Source organism: Scyliorhinus torazame, chromosome 21 (genome assembly GCF_047496885.1).
Source record: "Scyliorhinus torazame isolate Kashiwa2021f chromosome 21, sScyTor2.1, whole genome shotgun sequence".
Classification (NCBI taxonomy): Eukaryota; Metazoa; Chordata; class Chondrichthyes; order Carcharhiniformes; family Scyliorhinidae; genus Scyliorhinus; species Scyliorhinus torazame.
The window spans coordinates 2,565,873-2,589,631 of record NC_092727.1 but is presented as its reverse complement, the minus strand read 5'-3'; the positions used below and the strand labels follow the sequence as shown (position 1 = coordinate 2,589,631).

Here is a 23,759-nt window from a genome sequence, read left to right as displayed (position 1 = left end):
CTGGCGCTGTGAAGCAACAGTGCTAGCCACTGTGCTACCTATTAGAGCAAGACAGCTAGTCTCACTCAAAAATGCATTCCCATGAAATGAAAATCGCTTATTGTCACAAGTAGGCTTCAAATGAAGTTACTGTGAAAAGCCCCTAGCCGCCACATTCCGGCGCCTGTTCGGGGAGGCTGGTACGGGAATGATCTAAAGCTGGCTTTGGGATCTAACCCCTTCGCCTTGGAGATCTTGGATGAACATCATTTAGTGCTGGCTCCACAAATGGGACGGCATTCGTGGGAGCACACTGGTGCCACACAGGCACTGGCACACTGGCAGTGCCACCTGGGTCCCAGCCTGGCACTGTCAAGGTGCTCAGGTGACACTGCAAAGGTGCTAAGCTGGCATTTGTCCCACGACGGGGATCGGACCCAGGGATGCCCCGTGTGGGTGCAGGCAGGCCTGAGGCTTCCCTTATAGGCGAGTTGGGGTTTGGGGGGGTAGTTCAGGGTCATCCGGGGGGGGGTTGTGAGACTGGGATTGCAATTAAAAATGGCATCCTGATTTTCTACTGTACTGAGGAGTTCCAGCGAGTGGCGCTCTCTATGCAGAAAACACAGCCTTGGCAGGGAATTCCCCGGAGGCCCCGAATGGGAACAGAGCCCTGTTTGATAGCATGGAGTTGTTCAGTGCTCCAAGCGCCGGGAAACACTCGCTAAACACAGCTTGCCAAGAGACGCTGTTCCCATTCGGGTAGATCACGGCCAATGTCTTTTCACCCTTTACCTAAATGTGAAGAACACATTTAAAAATCGATAATTGGAACTTTTCTAACTCTGTTTAGCACAGGGCTAAATCGCTGGCTTTGAAAGCAGACCAAGGCAGGCCAGCAGCACAGTTCAATTCCCGTACCAACCTCCCCGAGCAGGCGCCGGAATGTGGCGACTAGGGGCTTTTCACAGTAACTTCATTTGAAGCCTACTTGTGACAATAAGCGATTTTCATTTCATTTCATTTAATTTCTTTGGCATTCAGAAACGGAGGTGATTCGCAGTCCAGAGCATCGAGAGAAAACTCCAGCTCTGTCGCAGGCATGGAACCCTCAATTCATGATCCCACTGATGTGCAGAGTGCTGTCTCTGAGCAGCTGGACAACTCAGTCTGACCAAAATGAAAGACTTGTATTTTATACAGCACTTTTCAATAACACTGGATATTGCAACGTGAACTACAGCCAATGAGCTGCTTTTGAAGTGTAGTCACTATTGTGACGCGGGACGTGGGGCAGCCAATTTACTCACAGCAAGACCCCACAGACAGCGGGACCCCACAGACAGCGGGACCCCACAGACAGCGGGACCCCACAGACAGCGGGACCCCACAGTCAGCAAGACCCCACAGTCAGCAAGACCCCACAGTCAGCAAGACCCCACAGACAGCAAGACCCCACAGACAGCAAGACCCCACAGACAGCAAGACCCCACAGACAGCAAGACCCCACAGACAGCAGGACCCCACAGTCAGCAGGACCCCACAGTCAGCAGGACCCCACAGTCAGCAGGACCCCACAGTCAGCAGGACCCCACAGTCAGCAGGGCCCCACAGTCAGCAGGGCCCCACAGTCAGCAGGGCCCCACAGTCAGCAGGGCCCCACAGTCAGCAGGACCCCACAGTCAGCAGGACCCCACAGTCAGCAGGACCCCACAGTCAGCAGGACCCCACAGACAGCAAGACCCCACAGTCAGCAAGACCCCACAGTCAGCAAGACCCCACAGTCAGCAAGACCCCACAGTCAGCAAGACCCCACAGTCAGCAAGACCCCACAGTCAGCAAGACCCCACAGTCAGCAAGACCCCACAGTCAGCAAGACCCCACAGTCAGCAAGACCCCACAGTCAGCAAGACCCCACAGTCAGCAAGACCCCACAGTCAGCAAGACCCCACAGTCAGCAAGACCCCACAGTCAGCAGGACCCCACAGTCAGCAGGACCCCACAGACAGCAAGACCCCACAGACAGCAAGACCCCACAGTCAGCAAGACCCCACAGTCAGCAAGACCCCACAGTCAGCAGGACCCCACAGTCAGCAGGACCCCACAGTCAGCAGGACCCCACAGACAGCAGGACCCCACAGACAGCAGGACCCCACAGACAGCAGGACCCCACAGACAGCAGGACCCCACAGACAGCAGGACCCCACAGACAGCAGGACCCCACAGACAGCAGGACCCCACAGACAGCAGGACCCCACAGACAGCAGGACCCCACAGACAGCAGGACCCCACAGACAGCAGGACCCCACAGACAGCAGGACCCCACAGACAGCAGGACCCCACAGACAGCAGGACCCCACAGACAGCAGGACCCCACAGACAGCAGGACCCCACAGACAGCAGGACCCCACAGACAGCAGGACCCCACAGACAGCAGGACCCCACAGACAGCAGGACCCCACAGACAGCAGGACCCCACAGACAGCAGGACCCCACAGACAGCAGGACCCCACAGACAGCAGGACCCCACAGTCAGCAAGACCCCACAGTCAGCAAGACCCCACAGTCAGCAAGACCCCACAGTCAGCAAGACCCCACAGTCAGCAAGACCCCACAGTCAGCAAGACCCCACAGTCAGCAAGACCCCACAGTCAGCAAGACCCCACAGTCAGCAAGACCCCACAGTCAGCAAGACCCCACAGACAGCAAGACCCCACAGACAGCAAGACCCCACAGACAGCAAGACCCCACAGACAACAAGACCCCACAGACAACAAGACCCCACAGACAACAAGACCCCACAGACAACAAGACCCCACAGACAACAAGACCCCACAGACAACAAGACCCCACAGACAGCAAGACAAAACCCCACAGACAGCACGTTCTCCCAGTGTCTGCGTGGGTTTCCTCCGGATGCTCCGGTTTCCTCCCACAGTCCAAAGATGTGCAGGTTAAGTGGATTGGCCATGCTAAATTGCCCTTAGTGTCCAAAACTGCCCTTAGTGTTGGGTGGGGTTACTGGGTTATGGGGATCGGGTAGAGGTGTGGGCTTGGGTAGTGTGCTCTTTCCAGGAGCCAGTGCAGACCCGATGGGCCGAATGGCCACCTTCTGCATTGTTAATTCTATGATTCTATTAATACCCCACAGACAGCAAAACCCCACAGACACAGCAAAACCCCCACAGACACGCAGCAAAACCCCCACAGACACGCAGCAAAACCCCCACAGACACGCAGCAAAACCCCCACAGACACGCAGCAAAACCCCCACAGACACGCAGCAAAACCCCCACAGACACGCAGCAAAACCCCACAGACACAGCAAAACCCCCACAGACACAGCAAAACCCCCACAGACACAGCAAAACCCCCACAGACACAGCAAAACCCCCACAGACACAGCAAAACCCCCACAGACACAGCAAAACCCCACAGACACACAGCAAAACCCCCACAGACACACAGCAAAACCCCACAGACACACAGCAAAACCCCACAGACACACAGCAAAACCCCCACAGACACAGCAAAACCCCCACAGACACAGCAAAACCCCCACAGACACACAGCAAAACCCCACAGACACACAGCAAAACCCCACAGACACACAGCAAAACCCCACAGACACACAGCAAAACCCCACAGACACACAGCAAAACCCCCACAGACACAGCAAAACCCCCACAGACACAGCAAAACCCCCACAGACACAGCAAAACCCCACAGACACACAGCAAAACCCCCACAGACACACAGCAAAACCCCCACAGACACAGCAAAACCCCCACAGACACAGCAAAACCCCCACAGACACAGCAAAACCCCCAGACACGCAGCAAAACCCCCACAGACACGCAGCAAAACCCCCACAGACACAGCAAAACCCCACAGACACAGCAAAACCCCACAGACACAGCAAAACCCCACAGACACAGCAAAACCCCCACAGACACAGCAAAACCCCCACAGACACAGCAAAACCCCCACAGACACAGCAAAACCCCCACAGACACAGCAAAACCCCCACAGACACAGCAAAACCCCCACAGACACAGCAAAACCCCCACAGACACAGCAAAACCCCCACAGACACAGCAAAACCCCACAGACACAGCAAAACCCCACAGACACACAGCAAAACCCCACAGACACACAGCAAAAGCCCACAGACACACAGCAAAACCCCCACAGACACACAGCAAAACCCCCACAGACACAGCAAAACCCCCACAGACACAGCAAAACCCCACAGACACACAGCAAAACCCCCACAGACACAGCAAAACCCCCACAGACACAGCAAAACCCCCACAGACACAGCAAAACCCCCACAGACACACAGCAAAACCCCCACAGACACAGCAAAACCCCCACAGACACAGCAAAACCCCCACAGACACAGCAAAACCCCCACAGACACAGCAAAACCCCCACAGACACAGCAAAACCCCCACAGACACAGCAAAACCCCCACAGACACAGCAAAACCCCCACAGACACAGCAAAACCCCCACAGACACAGCAAAACCCCCACAGACACGCAGCAAAACCCCCACAGACACGCAGCAAAACCCCACAGACACGTGCAAAACCCCACAGACACGTGCAAAACCCCCACAGACACAGCAAAACCCCCACAGACACAGCAAAACCCCCAGACACACAGCAAAACCCCCACAGACACAGCAAAACTCCACAGACACAGCAAAACTCCACAGACACAGCAAAACCCCACAGACACAGCAAAACCCCCACAGACACAGCAAAACCCCCACAGACACAGCAAAACCCCCACAGACACAGCAAAACCCCCACAGACACAGCAAAACCCCCACAGACACAGCAAAACCCCCACAGACACAGCAAAACCCCACAGACACACAGCAAAAGCCCCACAGACACACAGCAAAACCCCACAGACACACAGCAAAACCCCCACAGACACACAGCAAAACCCCCACAGACACAGCAAAACCCCCACAGACACACAGCAAAACCCCCACAGACACAGCAAAACCCCCACAGACACACAGCAAAACCCCCACAGACACACAGCAAAACCCCCACAGACACACAGCAAAACCCCCACAGACACAGCAAAACCCCCACAGACACAGCAAAACCCCCACAGACACAGCAAAACCCCCACAGACACAGCAAAACCCCCACAGACACAGCAAAACCCCCACAGACACGCAGCAAAACCCCACAGACACGTGCAAAACCCCCACAGACACAGCAAAACCCCCACAGACACAGCAAAACCCCCAGACACACAGCAAAACCCCCACAGACACAGCAAAACTCCACAGACACAGCAAAACTCCACAGACACAGCAAAACTCCACAGACACAGCAAAACCCCACAGACACAGCAAAACCCCACAGACACAGCAAAACCCCACAGACACAGCAAAACCCCACAGACACAGCAAAACCCCACAGACACAGCAAAACCCCACAGACACAGCAAAACCCCACAGACACAGCAAAACCCCCACAGACACAGCAAAACCCCCACAGACACAGCAAAACCCCCACAGACACAGCAAAACCCCCACAGACACAGCAAAACCCCCACAGACACAGCAAAACCCCCACAGACACAGCAAAACCCCCACAGACACAGCAAAACCCCCACAGACACAGCAAAACCCCCAGACACACAGCAAAACCCCCACAGACACAGCAAAACTCCACAGACACAGCAAAACTCCACAGACACAGCAAAACCCCCACAGACACGCAGCAAAACCCCCACAGACACGCAGCAAAACCCCCACAGACACAGCAAAACCCCCACAGACACGCAGCAAAACCCCACAGACACAGCAAAACCCCCACAGACACAGCAAAACCCCCACAGACACAGCAAAACCCCCACAGACACAGCAAAACCCCCACAGACACAGCAAAACCCCCACAGACACAGCAAAACCCCCACAGACACAGCAAAACCCCCACAGACACAGCAAAACCCCCACAGACACAGCAAAACCCCCACAGACACAGCAAAAACCCCACAGACACAGCAAAACCCCCACAGACACAGCAAAACCCCCACAGACACAGCAAAACCCCCACAGACACAGCAAAACCCCACAGACACACAGCAAAACCCCCACAGACACAGCAAAAACCCCACAGACACAGCAAAAACCCCACAGACACAGCAAAAACCCCACAGACACAGCAAAAACCCCACAGACACAGCAAAAACCCCACAGACACGCAGCAAAACCCCACAGACACGCAGCAAAACCCCACAGACACGCTGCAAAACCCCACAGACACACTGCAAAACCCCACAGACAGCAACGTGAGAATGACCAGATATTGTTTATCTTTGTATTGCAGATGGAGATAAATATTGGCCAATACACAAGGGATATCTCCTCATCTCTTCTTCAAAATAGTGCCATGGGATATGTTCGATGGGGCCACAGTGTAATTTCTCATCATACTAGAGGATACGACTGACAGTTCAGTACTCCTTCCACATTGTACTGGAGCGTCAGCCTTGATTATTTTGGTCCCAGGTCCTGAAGTGGGATTTGAACCCAGAATCCTGTCTGAGGCGCACATCCAGAGACACGGCCGACACGCCGGGCGGCCCACACGCCGGGCGGCCCACACGCCGGGCGGCCCACACGCCGGGCGGCCCACACGCCGGGCGGCCCACACGCCGGGCGGCCCACACGCCGGGCGGCCGACACAGCATCATACCAGGACCATGATGCATACTGATAAATGTGTGATACAGATTCTGTACAAATACAACCATCCCATTACTCACCATTGTTTTCGGATGAGAACTCTCGAAGGTCGAGGTCCTTCAGTGGAAAATTTACAATGGTAGAGAGTTTACTGGTGCGAATCCGAGCTTCGGAGAATCGCTTCAAATCTGAAATAAATGCTGAGTCAAGGTTCATACATTTTTAAAAATCAGATAAATTCCTGTTTTCCACTGGGATATCAAACAAAGCAACAGTGAAAAAATGGGCAGAGGAGCCTGGGAACAATTTTAAGTAACATTGAGTAATTGGTATTTGGAAGCCTGGATCAGCTCCCCCACATTTACCTGGTGAGTAATTCTGCCTCAGGGATCAGGACAGTTCTGGGACTCAGAACATTACTTTCAGCTTCAGGGTTTCTGAGTTGGGGGGAGAAAAGAAAACAGCCAGACTCGAAACCCACCCGGGGACACCTTCCCCTCACATTCAGTAACTTAGTCAACACCACCATCACTTGAATATTCATCAGTTGAGTAAGAAATCTGGGCTGGATTCTCCGTTTTTGGGACTATGTCCCCCATGCCGTCGGTAAAACTGTGGTCTTTCACACCAGGAAAACTGGTGGGGGCTAGCAGGCAGCTGTCGTGGAGCTCGCAGCTCCAGCTGCCGATACCGTCCCCTGCACTTCCGGGTCAGAGGCCGCGCATTCGCTCGGCGGCGGTCTCAAGCGGCCGCGCCATGATCCTGGCGGACTCCACCCACGGACCTGGACCGCCAAAATAGTGCCCCGCATCGGCCTCTTGCGCGCCCCAGACCGCCCGCACACATTGCTCACAACCCCGAATGAAGCCCCCCCACCCCCAGCCCGCCAATTGGCCCTCCCCCGACTGTGGCGGCCCCGGACTGAGTCCGCAGCCACCACGCGAGGATCACGGACCAAGTTAAAACCACGGCGTCGGGAATTCGGCCGGTCGGGGGCGGAGCATCGCAGGGCGGGCCCAAGGCGGTGGATACTCGGCACGGCGTACTCAGAGTACGACAATTTTCGGGGGGCCGGGAATTGCGAAACATGCGGCTGTCCCGATTTTGCGCGCCAAAACGGATTCTCCACCCTGACATGGTTCCGGCATCGGCGCGGGGGGGGGGGGGTCAAGCCCCAGGTTTATTGTTGCCCGTGGATTGGTCACCCAGGAAGGATCAGTGTCCAGCAACCCATATCCCGCTGAGATCAGTACTCACTGAAGGAGAGATGACAGAATACCAGCAGAACAATGTCACAGGGAACAGGACGGCGTGTGTGAGAAAAAGTGCAAGAGTGAGATACACAACTAAACAGAGATAGAATAAACACGAGAGACACCAAACATTAATGAGTTGTGTGTTTCTGGCTTGCAATGATTGGGATTACACAACCTGTCTTCAGCGTGGGCTGGTACCTACAATCAGGGAAACATCAGGTCTAATTCAGTCTAGACTGGAACTAAAGTTCCACGAGATGAAATGAACATTGGTCCAGCTCACTGTTACGCACATCCCAAATCCCCTCAAATCCAGCAGATCACAACATCTGGTCATGTGAAATAAACCTGCTGAACATCAATGCAATGAGAAGGATTGAGTGACAGAAAACACACACAATCTGGTTAGAAGTGATTTATCTGAAGGATACGCAACACAAGAATCTTTGGGAATTTCTGGATTGTGAATTTCTTGGTACATTTCCTTCGAAATTTGCATCTGTAGCAGGTCTGGAACACAAAATGTGCAAAGTTAGAGGCAGTAAAAAAGGAGCCTATACCCCACTCCCCAGGAAATCAATTTATCTTTAGTTAAAGAAAGGCAGGAGCTGGAATTCAAAACCTAGTCTGTGCTGATTTATGGACAGTGGGTAAAGAAGGCGGCCATTCAGTCCATTGAGCATCTTCTATTTAATTTGATAGCCGACCTGTGCTTCAACTCCATTTACCTATTGGAGCTCCATTTCCTTGATGCACTCAACAAACATCTAGTGATTGGAGTCTAGAAGACCTCAATGGCCCCTGGCACCACAACATTCTGGGCAGAGATATATGCAAGTTTCCACGACTGTGTGAAGCAGTACTTCCATACGCACCCCTGCAAGTTCTGGCTCAAATTTTAGTCATCCTTGATCCTCACAACAGAGGAAATGTTTCGCTCAAACTGTATAACATTTTATACATCGCAATTAGATCATCCTTTCCCTTCTATACACACTGAAATACAAGCCTGGACTATGATTTCGCGTTCATTACATTAAGAGTTCACTAATTTGCCAGCGAGGAGAGCTTTTGGGAAACTGTGGACAAAGCAGAGGCAAATTAGTGAAAGTTACAACTAGTTGTTGCTCTATGACTTATGCTCATAACGGCACTGGAGAAGAAGAGGATTATATGTCATTGGATAGACATTTGGACGATAAGGGAATAGTGTAGATGGGCTTTAGAGTGGGTTCACAGGTCGGCGCAACATCGAGGGCCGAAGGGCCTGTACTGCGCTGTAATGTTCGATGTTCTATGTTCTAGACCTGGCTGTGACGCTCCAGGGTAAAATATAGACATACTTCAAATCAGCCCAGTGCATGAGCAGGTGGTGAGAGTTCAGCCAAAGTCATTCTCCTAGTCAAAGGAGGGGAACGAGTAGGATCCATGAATACAAACTACACATTGAACAACATGGAGGAAGAGAACATTTCTCAAGGACGCCAGTACTGATGACTCGGATCACAGACAGTTTGTTCTCGAGATACAAACATCAATGTCAAGGCCAGCATCCATTGGCATCGCAAACTGCACTTGAGAAGGTGATGTTGAGCCACTGTTGCTGGTGCACACACACTGCTGTTAGGGAGCGAGTTTTAGGATTTTGATCCAAAATTACATGATACTGCTGGGTGACATTTTGTTAAAACAGCTGGAATGTCCAAAGGGAGTTTGAAAACTAATCCTGGTTTCTGTTGGTCACTGACATTCCCAAGTGCCTTAACAGAAATCATCAAGGAAAGGATTGTTGGTCACTCTTCCGCTGATGTTTATTAAACAAAATCACCTGAAATAACCACACAAAAATGCACAATAGAAGAGACCAAAATGCAAAAACACATATTAACTTTAACACAAAAACTAAACTAAACCCCCTAACAGCTGACAAGCTCCTTGAACAATGAAGCGAATGGGTAAAACCCCTGCAACCACCCTCGAATGGTGAACATAACCTTCTCCAACCCCTTAAAACTGGCAAACTGCCCCTGCACAAACAGGTGTCCAAACCTCTCCCTCCCCTCCCATGACTTAGAGTCCAAACCTCCTGGCAGGAAAAGGTGGTTGTTGCAGATGGGGGCTAGCGAAGAGGGGGAACAGAGCTGCAAATGTTGCCTGAACTACTTCCAAATTCTCTGGGCGCAGACCACCACGGAATTCAGGGAAAATGTCACTGGAGAGAAAGGCAATGATGCAGCAACTATTGCGTGAAGGCGAGAAGCTGTGGAGGAGCTCGCTCCCGTTTGCCGCCACATGGAACCCAGTTCACTAAACCACAACAATATCATCTGGACATTGGCTGCCCAATAATAAGACAATAAATTGGGTAGGGTTAGGGTTAGGAGTAGGGGTGGGGTTAGGGTAGGGGTAGGGGGTATGCCACCCGGACACCCAGATAATGAAAGCTAGCCTTGGAAATGTGAAAAGGTAACATCCCCAGTAGGGCTCTCCTCCCCCAGGGGGTTGACCGGGTTATATTCACTCTTGTCAAAGTTCAACTTGTAACCAAAGAAGGAGCCAAAACCACTAAAGCAGCTCCTGGGAGTACCCTAAATTTAAATTTTAAAATAATCTTCCATTCAGTGATTGAAAGTTTCACCATCCCCAAGTTCTGGAGGAGTTCCAAACTGGCTGCACGAGCAGATACTGGGCATTAAATCATCCTCATTGGAAATTAAGTCCATGAAAATTAGGAGCCAAAGTAGGTCACTCGGCCGTTCGAACGGCTCTGCCACTGAATATAATCATGGCTGATCGGATTGCAACCTCGCTTCCACATCCCTGTCTGCCTTCAAGAGCCTTTCACCCCCTTCCGTTTCCAGCATCTATTTACCTCTGCATTAAAAATATCCAAAGACTCTGCCTCCCTGGGATTAATGCTGATCGTCATGGCTGTGGAAAGAAACCATTTTCATATTCCGTGTTCATCTCCCATTTCTACTTTTTAGTCAGAGTTGAAATAGGACCTGAACTGTTGATTCCGCTTCTCAGGAATCGTGTTTCTTTGTGCCTCTGCCCCCCCAAAATATGGACCTCACCCTTTGCCGTGACCCCTCACCCCACCCACCAACACCATGGGCGCACCTTCACGTCACAGAATGCAGCAGTTAAAGAAAGTGCCCACCAGTCTTCTCAGACAAACTTGGAATAGGTAATAAATGTCAGCCTTACCAATGTCGACTCTGTACAGAGAATGAATTTTTCTAACTGCCACTGCTTCGGTTACTAACAAATCAACCTCAGGAACCTTCCACACAAGGCCACCCAGAGACAAAACAGAGTGACCATCGCAAGAGAACAGGTCAACTCACCGGCTTTTCATCTCCGTCCAGAACATCCTCTTTGGTGAACAGTCTTATGCAGTCCATCAGTGAAACTTCACCATAACCTTTCTGCAAAAGGAACAACAGAAATCAGAACATTTTCTGAAAACTGAACATTGGCAGAGTTAAAACACTAGAAACTGATTTTGTGATCAAGTTGGAAATGGAGGGGTAAGGTCCAAGTGACCTTTGCACCTACAGCTCCTTCCCCAATTTCAATTGAACTTATCCAAAAGACTCTTGGCTACGAACAGCAGCTGGCAATACGGTGTTAAAAGAACCTAATTATTCACAATAATTAATAAAGTTCTCTTTATTGCTAAAGATTTGGGAGTTCTGCCATCCTCGGCCAAAGACTTTCCACCAATACTTATGGTGGAAAAATACTTTTCACTGTACCTCGGTACACGTGACAATAAACAAATCCAATCCAATCCAAGCTCCAAACAAGACTTAATCTATCAACAAAAGCAAAATACTCTGGATGCTGGAAACTGGAAATAAAAACAAATAGCCAAGATGACTGCAGCTCATGTGGAGAGAACAAAGTTAACATTCCAGCTCAGAAACAGCAAGGTCCTCGACAAGGTCCTCAACACGAAACATTCGCTCTGCTTCTCTCTCTCCAGATGTTGCCAGACCTGCTATTGTTAATCTGTCACCCTAATTAGGATGACAGTGCCTGTCAACTGTGACAGAAACCCAAGATTAATTTTCCACACCATGCAAGGTTTTCAGATACAGCCACTGCCCTTTGCAGATATTCTTACCCTCTCCCAGAGTTAGACAGCAAACAATTTATCCTGGAGGACCCAATAAACGTAACACAGTAAAGGGTACAGTGGAACGGTGTTTATGTTATTGCAATAGTAAGCTAGAGATGATAACTAATAATGCAGAGCAAGGCAAGTTCACGTGCCACCAGGCCAGCTTGAGAGCTCTGGTCTCAGTAACAAATGGGCATGGGTCTGGGCACTGTTAATGAAAGCACAGCTGGTTCACTTTAGGACCGGAACCTGCTGTCTTTACCCAGTCTGGCATTATATGTGACTCAAATCCAACACGTCGGATTCGGAAGAGACTGAGCAAGCCAACTTTATCAAATAGACGATACATTCCACATTGAGGATGAATAGAAAAGCAGATGCTGAGGTTGTTCTAACTGCTAATCCCAGTATTTCACTTCTCTTTCCAAAAGTGTGACTGTGTCTAATGAAGGCACCAAGGCGGTTTCCTGAGAGAATAGCTACAGGTAAAAGACATTCTTGTGGTCAGGCAGCATCTGAATATTAGCAACCTGGTGAACAGTAAATATCTCTGCTGCTTCTCAGGTGCTATAGCCTGCATCCTCTGGTGGACAACATTTCACATTTGGCACCCACCCAGATGTGAATCTGTTGTGAATCCTATAAAAGCTACACTCAGAAACGCAGCAGCAGTCAAGGGCTTGGGATCACTCAGTCCTGCTGGAGTCAACGGAGATTTGAATAGCTTGTCACAGGGACCAGAAAATCCCAGCTGGAACTCGAGTTTTCTCACCTTTGAGATGGGTAGTGACAGGTCCCAGAAGGGGTCAAACACTGTGGAGCAGTAGCCACACTCGCTGCAGGTGAGGGAACTTTTCAACTGGCCCACAAAATGATCTGAAAAATAGAAATTAGCCAAGTTGTTACTGATGTAAACAAAAGAAAAAAAGAAATTAGGTATTTTTCTTCGGAATATTCCTTAAATTCACAATTGTGGGCGGGTGGTCCCGGCGGGATGGAATGGCGGGAACCACTCCGGCGTCGGGCCGCCCCAAGGGTGCGGATTTCTCCGCATCTTTAGGGGCCAAGCCCTCACCTTGAGGGACTAGACGGCGCCAGCCGGCGGGAAAGGCCTTTGGCGCCATGCCAACCGGGGCCGAAGGGACTCCGCCGGCCGGCGGACGTCCGTGCATGCGTGGGAGCATCAGCGGCTGCTGACATCATCCCCGCGCATGCACAGGGGGAGGGGGTCATTTCCGCATCGGCCATCGCGAAGGCTGTGGCCGAGGCGGAAGGAAAAGAGTGCCGCCACGGCACAGGCCCGCCCGCGGATCGGTGGGCCCCGATCGCGGGCCACGCCACCGTGTGGGCACCCCCCGGGGCCAGATCGCCCCGCGCTCCCCCCCCCCGCCCGGACCCCGGCCGCGCCGCCAGTCCCGCCGGGAAGGTAGGTGGTTTGATTCACGCCGGCGGAACTGGCATGACAGCAGCGGGACTTCGGCCCATCGCGGGCCGGAGAATCGCCCGGGGGGCCCGCCGACCAGCGCGGATTCCCACCCCCGCCGAATTTTCGGTGACGGAGAATTCGGCGGTCGGCGGGGGCGGGATTCACGCCGCCTCCCAGCGATTCTCCGACCCGGCGGGGCCCGGGGAATCCCGCCCCTGATCTCACACACACAATTGTTATGGCGCAGAATGAGGCCATTCGGCCCATCCCGTCTCAGGACTCAGTGCCATTCTCCTGTCTATGCCCCATACTCAAACACGCTGTTTCTGTTCAACAAGTCATCTAATGCCTCGATTGAACCTGCCTCCACCACCATTCCAGACCCAAACTACTCTCCCATCACATCAGCTTCTTTTACAAATCACTTGTGTCCTCTCGCTCTTGATCCTTTTACGAGCAGAAAGTTTCTCCTCGTCTACTCTGTCCAGCCACCTCATGATTTTGAACATCTCTATCAAATCTCCTCTCAACCTTCTTCTCTCCGAGGGGAACAGTCCCAGCCTCTCCAATCTGTCCTCATCACTGAAGTTTCTCATCTCTGGAGCCATTCTTATAAACCCCTCCTGAACTCTCACCAATGTGTTCACATCCTTCCTATAGTGTGGAGCCCAGAACCGTGCACAATATTCCAGCCGAGGTCTCACTAGTGTCTGTAGAAGTTCAGAATAACCTTCTTGCTCTGGTACTCTGTCTAATGAAGGCACCAGGGCTGTTTCCTGCACGAAGAGCTACAGGTAAAGGATGTTCCTTTGGTCAGACAACTTCTGAATATTAGCGGCCTCTGTTAATAAAGAGGCTATTAACAAAGCCAGAATGCTATAAAAGAACAAAGAACAAAGAAAAGTACAGCACAGGAACAGGCCCTTCGGCCCTCCAAGCCCATGCCGACCATGCTGCCCGTCTAAACTAAAATCTTCTACACTTCCTGGGTCCGTATCCCTCTGTTCCCATCCTATTCATGTATTTGTCAAGATGCCCCTTAAACGTCACTATCGTCCCTGCTTCCACCACCTCCTCCGGCAGCGAGTTCCAGGCACCCACTACCCTCTGTGTAAAAAAAACTTGCCTCGTACATCTACTCTAAACACTGCCCCTCGCACCTTAAACCTATGCCCCCTAGTAATTGACCCCTCTACCCTGGGGAAAAGTCTCAGACTATTCACTCTGTCTATGCCCCTAATAATTTTGTAGACCTCTATCAGGTCTCCCCTTAACCTCCGTCGTTCCAGTGAGAACAAACCGAGTTTATTCAACCGCTCCTCATAGCTAATACCCTCCATACCAGGCAACATTCTGGTAAATCTCTTCTGCACCCTCTCTAAAGCCTCCACATCCTTCTGGTAGTGTGGCGACCAGAATTGAACACTACACTCCAAGTGTGGTCTAACTAAGGTTCTATACAGCTGCAACATGACTTGCCAATTTTGATACTCAATGCCCCGGCCAATGAAGGCAAGCATGCCATATGCTTTCTTGACCACCTTCTCCACCTGTGTTGCCCCTTTCAATGACCTGTGGACCTGTACTCCTAGATCTCTCTGACTGTCAATACTCTTGAGGGTTCTACCATTCACTGTATGGTAGCAGCTATCTGCTTTATTAACTGCACATCCACATCCAGGTCCGTCTGCTCCTGCATCCTTTTAGAATTTACCCTTATTTTATATTGTCTCTGCATGTTCTTAATGCCAAACATACCTGGTTATGCTAATGTGAAAACCTGAATGTGCTGCACTCACCTACAATCCGACTGTCCTCTCTCTCCAGGTATTTCTTCCACATTCTTCTCCCCTTTTCATCATCACTAGAGGTGAAGAGGAAAATGTAAACGGCATTGCCCAAATCTGACACCACACACATCACCTTTATTACATTTTCCTAAGTAATTAGAAAAACATCTTCACACTGAATTTAAAAAACACACTTTAGTCACATTAACAATGACCTGCACAACTGAACTGGGAGCAGTGTCTGGGTGAGAGTTAGATTCGGGGATCACCGCTGTTCCACGAATCGATAACACAACACACTAATAGACCTTAGCTACAATATCAGGGGAACGAGGAGCACAGCAACACTGTACTCATCTCAATCAGCAGTTTAATCACTCCAAAAGCTGACTCTAAAATGTGGCTGGACAATATCTGGACAGAGGGTCGGCTAAAGTGGTTAGCACTGTTGTTTCACAGCTCCAGGGTCCCAGGTTCGATTCCCGGCTTGGGTCACTGTCTGTGCGGAGTCTGCACATTTTCCCCGTGTCTGCGTGGGTTTCCTCCGGGTGCTCCGGTTTCCTCCCACAAATTCCGAAAGAAGTGCTGTTAGGTGAATTGGACGTTCTGGATTCTCCCTCTGTGTACCCGAACAGGCGCCAGAGTAAGGCGACCGGGGGCTTTTCATAGTAATTTCATTGCAGTGTCAATGTAAGCCTGCTTGTGACAATAATAAAGATTATTATAAATTGGGAAAGTAACTAAAAACAAAGGAGAGTTACTTTAAGTTATATTTGCAAGAATATGGGCAGCACAAGTGGATAGCACTGTGGCTTCACAGCGCCAGGGTCCCAGGTTCGATTATCCGCTGGGTCACTGTCTGTGTGGAGTCTGCACGTTCTCCCCGTGTCTGCGTGGGTTTCCTCCGGGTGCTCTGGTTTCCTGCCACAGTCCAAAGACGTGCAGGTTAGGTGGATTGGCCATGATAAATTGCCCTTAGTGACCAAAAGGTTTGGAGTGGTTATTGGGTTACGGGGTTAGGGTGAAAGTGAGGGCTTACATGGGTTGGTGCAGACTGGATGGGCCAAATGGCCTCCTTCTGCACTGTATGTTCTATGTTCTAAGGCAGAAATGTCAATTTCTCACAGCTCGCTAGCGTGAGGAATGGTAGCGGCAGAAAGCATACATGCATTTCAGGGGAAGTTAGACAATCTCATGAGGGAGAATGGAATGGATGTGTTGAGATGAAAGAGGAATGGGAACAGGTTTGTGTGGCCAAGTGATCAGTTTCTGTGTTGCAAATTCTAAGAAACTCGATCCCTCAGGGGCCACATGCCCCTCTCCCCAAAATTAAACTGAAATAATAAAGATTGTGAACTGGCTCAAAACAAACTACTAGACGTAATCTGCACATAGACAGTTCCAACAGACAGGTCACATTGGTAATTATTGCCACTTACCAAAGGTGGTCTAGGTCCTCCACCGTAGCCTTGGAACGCACCGAGACTCTGTTCACTTCATTGTGAAGCCCATCAAGCAAGAAACGGAGAAACTCCTGGGCGTCCTGTTGACTGAGTGAGCAAAATGATTTCAGGTTAGGAAGAACAAATAAACCTGTGTTTATATCACAACTATCATCACCATGAGGGATTGAGGGGAGCTCCAATACAGGGAAATGACTCATTCCCAGATATCTCTCTTGGTGATGGACCATGACATCAGGTTTCGGCCGGACTACTGGTTATATGTCAGATGTCACTTACTTGTAGCCCACAAATCGCGGGGCATATTTCTGGATTTGTGTTTTGAACTCGGAGGGACTGATCGGGTCATTGCTGGAGGATGTCCACAGAGACTGGAGAAGCTTTGCAAATTCTACAGGAGAAAATAAAAACTGATGAGTTTTAGTGGAATTGGTCAGTGCAGGTTGATGAATACTCAAATTATTTTAAGCATCATCATGGTATAATTTAGCACCAGAGGACGTCATTCAGCAAATGATCAATTACATTGCTTCTGTAATGATGCCCATGGTGACGGAGATCAATTGCTGACATTTGGCGATAATATTATTTAGAACATAGACAGTGCAGCACAGTACGGGCCCTTCGGCCCACGATGTTGTGCCGACCATTTGGTGATGTTTTGGAGACTTCAGCAGCTGCGCTCAAAACTGCAAAATATTTTGCTCCACTTTGAAGAAATTGGGGGTGGGATGGGGGGTGTGGTGCTGGCTTAGTGGATAGAGATTTATTGGCCTCTCCATTGCCCTTGGTCAATACATTGGGAGCGCTTACCCTCCATGAGCGCAGTGTTGGTACGGCTACGGTTGTGGAGTTCTCGCCGATACGTGTTCTGAATACAATAATCTCGTAGCTCTCGAGTGTTGCTCAAACATTGCAGCATTGAGTTCATGAAACACTGCATCAAAAAAACACAAAAAAGGAACATTAATGACTGCACAAACAAAAGGGAGGGGAGGGGAGCAGGTGAATTCACACAAGACTGTTAGGAGGGGATGAACAAAACCAGTGCTTCCACCCAGAATAAACAATGCTCTCTGGGCACTGCCATGGGCACTGCCATGGGCAGGCAGCTTCCACTCAGACTGGCAATCGTAAAAACCAGCCTAGTTCCTTCAGACAGCAACAGAGGTCAAGGTCTGCAGTTATGGGGCTGGTTTAGCTCAGTGGGCTAGGCAACTGGTTTGTGATGCAGAACAAGGTCAGCAGCACGGGTTCAATTCCCGTGCCAGCCTCCCCAAACAGGTGCCAGAGTGTGGCATCTCGGGGCTTTTCACAGTAACTTCATTTCAGTCTTAATGTAAGCCTACTTGTGACAATAAAGATGTTTCTATTTATTTATTTATTTTATCGAGTGCTGCAACCCCACTGAAGGAGGCAGAACAGGAAAACAAAACTGGGCTCCAGCAAATTCCAGGATATGGGAACACATTCATCCCTCTCGCAGACCATTCTGCTTTCTCATCACCCATCTTTCACCTCCAATTCTACGGAGTCAGCCTGTAACTTGGGTAGAATTCTTATCTCGGGTCAGAAGGTCCGAGCAGTGGACGACCTCCGGCTCGGAATTCCAGACTGATAGCGAACAGGTTCCTTGGCTGGGTTACATGAGCCTGAAGGAGTAACAGTTCCTGTGGATTTGTTCCCAAAGACAATGCCAGCTGCCTGATGGTCTACTTTCTGTCGCCATCCCCAATACTTCCAGCAGAGGGCAGCTAACCTGCCTCGGGGGAGTTGCTTTTTTTAGGAGCCTTGTTAAAAAGCAGCTCGGGCTAACAGAGTTCACACCTCAGTTTGTTTATAAAACAGATGTAAAGACAGATGTCTCGAGTACAGGTGCATGTTTGTAAGTCCCACGCCACCATTCCCACAACACAGTTGGTGTTTAACCAACACACGGTGTTTTGAGGTTGAGTTACACGCCATCTGTACTTCCATTGCATCCTCGTCAAACTGATAACACTTGGATAACACTGCTATGTGAATACTCAAAACCACCCATCAGTTTCTGACACAATGAGCTCTGCTTCCCCACATTTCACCAGATTCACACTCCCTAAATCTGTCAACTGATAAATATGCTCCCCATTGTGTCAGCTGAATAGTGCACCTCAGGAAAATTCTCAAGTCCAGGGCAATGCGAGGGGAGAACCCATCCAGAACTCCTGCTTCAGTAACCCTGGCTGGTGAACAGGTGCGGATTTTGGTTCAGAACAAGACTCTGCTGGGATGTGATGGCTCCGCAGTGGAATAGTCCTACAACACAGACTGAATTGAAATGAAAATCGCTTATTGTCACGAGTAGGCTTCAATGAAGTTACTGTGAAAAGCCCCTAGTCGCCACATTCCGGCGCCTGTTCGGAGAGGCTGTTACGGGAATCGAACCGTGCTGCTGGCCTGCCTTGGTCTGATTTAAAAGCCAGCGATTTAGCCCAGTGAGCTAAACCAGCCCCTATACTGCCTATTTGGGTAAGTAAGGGCAGTTAGTCATTAGTTTGCCTGACCCAAGATGACACTGCCGTACCCCACCATAACCCTAACACCATCCAACCTCATTAGACATGAAGCCCCTTTAAACCCAAACAAATCACCTGCAAAACACATTCTTAAATAAATGCCAATTTCTGGAGATTATCCACAATGGAAGTACTGTAATCGTGTCGACTGAAAAATGAAACTCACTGTGTTGCCCAGATTCCGAAGTCCCACAAGGCCCTGGCTGCTTTTAGAATTCTGAAAAAAAAGAACAAAGATTAAATTGGAGTTTTAAAGTTTCAGATATAATAGTTTCCCAGTTGGAGTGGGTTTCGGCCTTGAATTAGCTAGAAATGTGGAACAAGTAACTTCAAACTCAGCGGAGTAAACATTAGCAATGCTCCTAATCCCAGCACTCAATGTTCTCACTTCTAGTCACATAACAAAGGGAACTCCAATTAAACATGTCCTGACATGGAGACTCAGTAACCCGACAGTGCTGCACATTTCCCCCCCCCCTCCCCCCCCCCACCCCACCACCAACAAACATACCGCTCTACCCAGGGTACAAATTGCACAGATTCTAGTATCTCATCCATGAAACATTTGATCATGGATAAATCTACACCGGATATCACGATGCAGTAATCCCACTGTGAGCGATTTGCATTTATAAGCGATCACATCACTGAACAATACTGCATCACACAGATTACATCTAAAGTCAAATTATTTTGGGTTTTTTGTAACCAACTGATAACAATTAGACAAATGTCCAGTTATCAGTTTCTTGTGGCGTTGAGAGAAGAATGCTGATCAAGAACTCTTTATTCAGTCTGCCATTGGATCTTAGATTTCCAATCGAGGGGGTAAATAGAGCCTCAGTGCATTGCATCATCTGAAAAACTGCGCCTCTGCCAGTGCAGCACTCCCTCAGGCAGCTCCTCTGCCAGTGCAGCGCTCCCTCGGGTTCCGCCTCTGCCAGTGCAGCGCTCCCTCGGGCCGCGCCTCTGCCAGTGCAGCGCTCCCTCGGGCTGCGCCTCTGCCAGTGCAGCGCTCCCTCGGGCCGCTCCTCTGGCAGTGCAGCGCTCCCTCGGGCCGCTCCTCTGGCAGTGCAGCGCTCCCTCAGGCAGCTCCTCTGCCAGTGCAGCGCTCCCTCGGGCTGCGCCTCTGCCAGTGCAGCGCTCCCTCGGGCCGTGCCTCTGCCAGTGCAGCGCTCCCTCGGGCCGCTCCTCTGGCAGTGCAGCGCTCCCTCGGGCCGCTCCTCTGCGAGTGCAGCGCTCCCTCGGTATGGCAGCGCCTCTGCCAGTGCAGCGCTCCCTTGGGCCGCGCCTCTGCCAGTGCAGCGCTCCCTCGGGCCGTGCCTCTGCCAGTGCAGCGCTCCCTCGGTATGGCAGCGCCTCTGCCAGTGCAGCGCTCCCTCGGGCTGCGCCTCTGCCAGTGCAGCGCTCCCTCGGGCAGCGCCTCTGCCAGTGCAGCGCTCCCTCGGGCCGTGCCTCTGCCAGTGCAGCGCTCCCTCGGGCAGCGCCTCTGCCAGTGCAGCGCTCCCTCGGGCAGCGCCTCTGCCAGTGCAGCGCTCCCTCGGGCCGCTCCTCTGCCAGTGCAGCGCTCCCTCGGGCTGCGCCTCTGCCAGTGCAGCGCTCCCTTGGGCCGTGCCTCTGCCAGTGCAGCGCTCCCTTGGCGCGCTCCTCTGGCAGTGCAGCGCTCCCTCGGGCCGCTCCTCTGCCAGTGCAGCGCTCCCTCGGTATGGCAGCGCCTCTGCCAGTGCAGCGCTCCCTCGGGCAGCGCCTCTGCCAGTGCAGCGCTCCCTCGGGCAGCGCCTCTGCCAGTGCAGCGCTCCCTCGGGCTGTGCCTCTGCCAGTGCAGCGCTCCCTCGGGCTGTGCCTCTGCCAGTGCAGCGCTCCCTCGGGCTGTGCCTCTGCCAGTGCAGCGCTCCCTCGGGCCGTGCCTCTGCCAGTGCAGCGCTCCCTCGGGCAGTGCCTCTGCCAGTGCAGCGTTCCCTCGGGCAGTGCCTCTGCCAGTGCAGCGCTCCCTCGGGCTGCGCCTCTGCCAGTGCAGCGCTCCCTCGGGCTGAGCCTCTGCCAGTGCAGCGCTCCCTCGGGCAGTGCCTCTGCCAGTGCAGCGCTCCCTCGGGCAGTGCCTCTGCCAGTGCAGCGCTCCCTCGGGCTGTGCCTCTGCCAGTGCAGCGCTCCCTCGGGCTGTGCCTCTGCCAGTGCAGCGCTCCCTCGGGCAGTGCCTCTGCCAGTGCAGCGCTCCCTCGGGCTGCGCCTCTGCCAGTGCAGCGCTCCCTCGGGCTGCGCCTCTGCCAGTGCAGCGCTCCCTCGGTATGGCAGCGCCTCTGCCAGTGCAGCGCTCCCTCGGGCCGTGCCTCTGCCAGTGCAGCGCTCCCTCGGTATGGCAGCTATGTGTCTGTCTAGACTTTGTGCTCGGCTGTGAGTGGGAAATCGACCCACAACCAAATTAATCGCTGGCAAGGGTGAGCTACAAATGAATCTATCTTTCCGGTCACTGAGGGAGGGGAGAAGGTGACAGTGGAATCGAACATGGGACCTTGGAGCTGTGAAGGAACTATGCTCACCATTGTGATACCGTACAGCGAATGAAGTACTGTTGAAGCGTTGTCATGTCGGAATGGGAAAACACTTTTACAGTCGGGTGATAGTGACCAAGTCGGCGGATTTTCTGATGTTGGTCGAGGATAAATATTGACTAGAACACTGGGAACAACTCCCCTTCTCATATTTGAATGGCGCCCTGGGATCTTATATACCCACCTGTGGTGGTACAAAGGGATTTAGCTAATGATCTCATCCAGAAGATGGCACCTCCAATGATGCAGTAGTCCCTCAGTACAGCACTCGTCTCCCTGCCTTGATTATTGTGCTCAAAAACTGGGTTTAAACACAGGACTGTGTAACTCCAGCGAGATTGCTACCAATCGGCAAAGTTCATGCCAAAACTGCTCCAGTCAGCTGTGTCTCTGTCCTCAGGGGAATCTTTTCTAGGAGGGTCAGATTTTGCAAACTTCACTATTGAGGCAAATACCGGATACCCAACGGCCCACATGGGCAATTCTGAAACCATATTCATCTTTCACAATTGCAGCTAATTTGCTGTCACACCCCGACCCCTCACTGCAACACAAATTGCAGCAGCTGATCACTGGTTGCACCAATGCTGCAGACTTCACTCTGTGCAAATTAACTCAGACTTGACATTGAATAGTCTTTTCCATTTATAACTCTGCTAGTCCTCAAGCCTGTTGCCAGAGGGCCCGCGAGGCTGTCTCACGGCGCCAAGGTCGCAGGTTCGATCCCGGCCCCGGGTCACTGTCCGTGTGGAGTTTGCACATTCTCCCCGTGTCTGTGTGGGTCTCACCCCCACAACCCAAGGATGTGCAGGGTAGGCGGATTGGCCACGCTAAATTGCCCCTTAATTGGAATTTGTTTTTCCCTCCAAGTTTGTTTATTAATAAAAAAATTACTTCCTCAGCAGAGATCGCACAGCCCGCATCCAGCTTCAATCTCCCCCACCAACATTGGTCACTCCTCAACCATTTCCACACGGACCACGGTCACTGTGCAGCAAACTGGCACAAGGGGGGTTTGCGGGGAACCCAAACTGCAGCTGGGGTGCCCCCCAATCAAAGACTCAGATCAGTGACGTCTGCCCCCGATAAAATTCAGCAGTGGGCTCAGCATCCATTCAGTCAGTGCGGAAGCGAATGTCGGTCTTGCTGGCTGCACTCGCTAAAACAGTTAGTCACCCAGAATAACCCAGTCTGAAAACTCATTTTGCTCACAAAGGTTGTCAATCCCCAGCTTTGAAGATTCTGCCCGGGAATTCTCTCAAAAACCTTCCCGAGTACATTCATCCAGTTTACAAGCATTGGGCCAGAGGTAAGGGTCAGCATCCGGAGATCCGTACCCCTGAGCCTAGCTGGCACCAACACTTTCTTTAACTTCACTGGGACCCTGTCCCGGACACATTGCAGACTGGTGTCCCAAAGCTGACCAAACAGGCAGAGGGAGAGTTGTGTTCGGACCCTGGAATTAATCTGGAGGCCCTATCAGCAGGAACCAATTCAACAGCATTGGAATGTCTAGCAGCCTAAAATTCCCATGTCCACAGACTCAGCACCACACGGTGAACTTTTTTAAAAAATCTGTTTTTATTCAAAATTTTTTCAATAATCTTTACAAACCACCACAAAAAAACAAAAAGAAAACATGGCAATAAAACAGAAAACAACTTAACCATTTAACAATACAAGGTGGGGTATCTGCCCGTTACAAATTAAATCCATCCACCGCCCAAACCACCCCCACCTCCCCCTCCCCAACACTCCCCCCTCTCCGCGACCCCTCCCCCCCTCCCCCACCCCCTCCCCCCTCCCCCACCACCTCCCCCTCCACCACCACCTCCCCCCCACCACCACCACCTCCCCCCCCACCCCCACCACCACCTCCCTCCCCCACCACCCCCT

The 23,759-nt window shown here is 51.5% G+C and overlaps 1 protein-coding gene across 8 annotated transcripts in view; it reads right to left on the bottom strand.

Moving 5' to 3' along the window:
* Window positions 1–23,759, bottom strand: part of LOC140398101 (ubiquitin carboxyl-terminal hydrolase 2-like) — a 328,354-nt gene that overhangs the window by 5,582 nt on the left and 299,013 nt on the right. For all 8 annotated transcript variants that reach the window (XM_072486349.1, XM_072486348.1, XM_072486353.1 and 5 more), the window contains 9 exons: window positions 19,481–19,531; window positions 17,573–17,696; window positions 17,039–17,150; window positions 16,736–16,846; window positions 15,306–15,370; window positions 12,853–12,956; window positions 11,302–11,382; window positions 8,383–8,461; window positions 6,776–6,883 (listed from right to left, as the gene is read on the bottom strand). In XM_072486349.1, coding sequence (XP_072342450.1) covers window positions 6,776–6,883; window positions 8,383–8,461; window positions 11,302–11,382; window positions 12,853–12,956; window positions 15,306–15,370; window positions 16,736–16,846; window positions 17,039–17,150; window positions 17,573–17,696; window positions 19,481–19,531 — 835 coding nt within the window. The remainder of the gene's footprint in view (window positions 1–6,775; window positions 6,884–8,382; window positions 8,462–11,301; window positions 11,383–12,852; window positions 12,957–15,305; window positions 15,371–16,735; window positions 16,847–17,038; window positions 17,151–17,572; window positions 17,697–19,480; window positions 19,532–23,759) is intronic.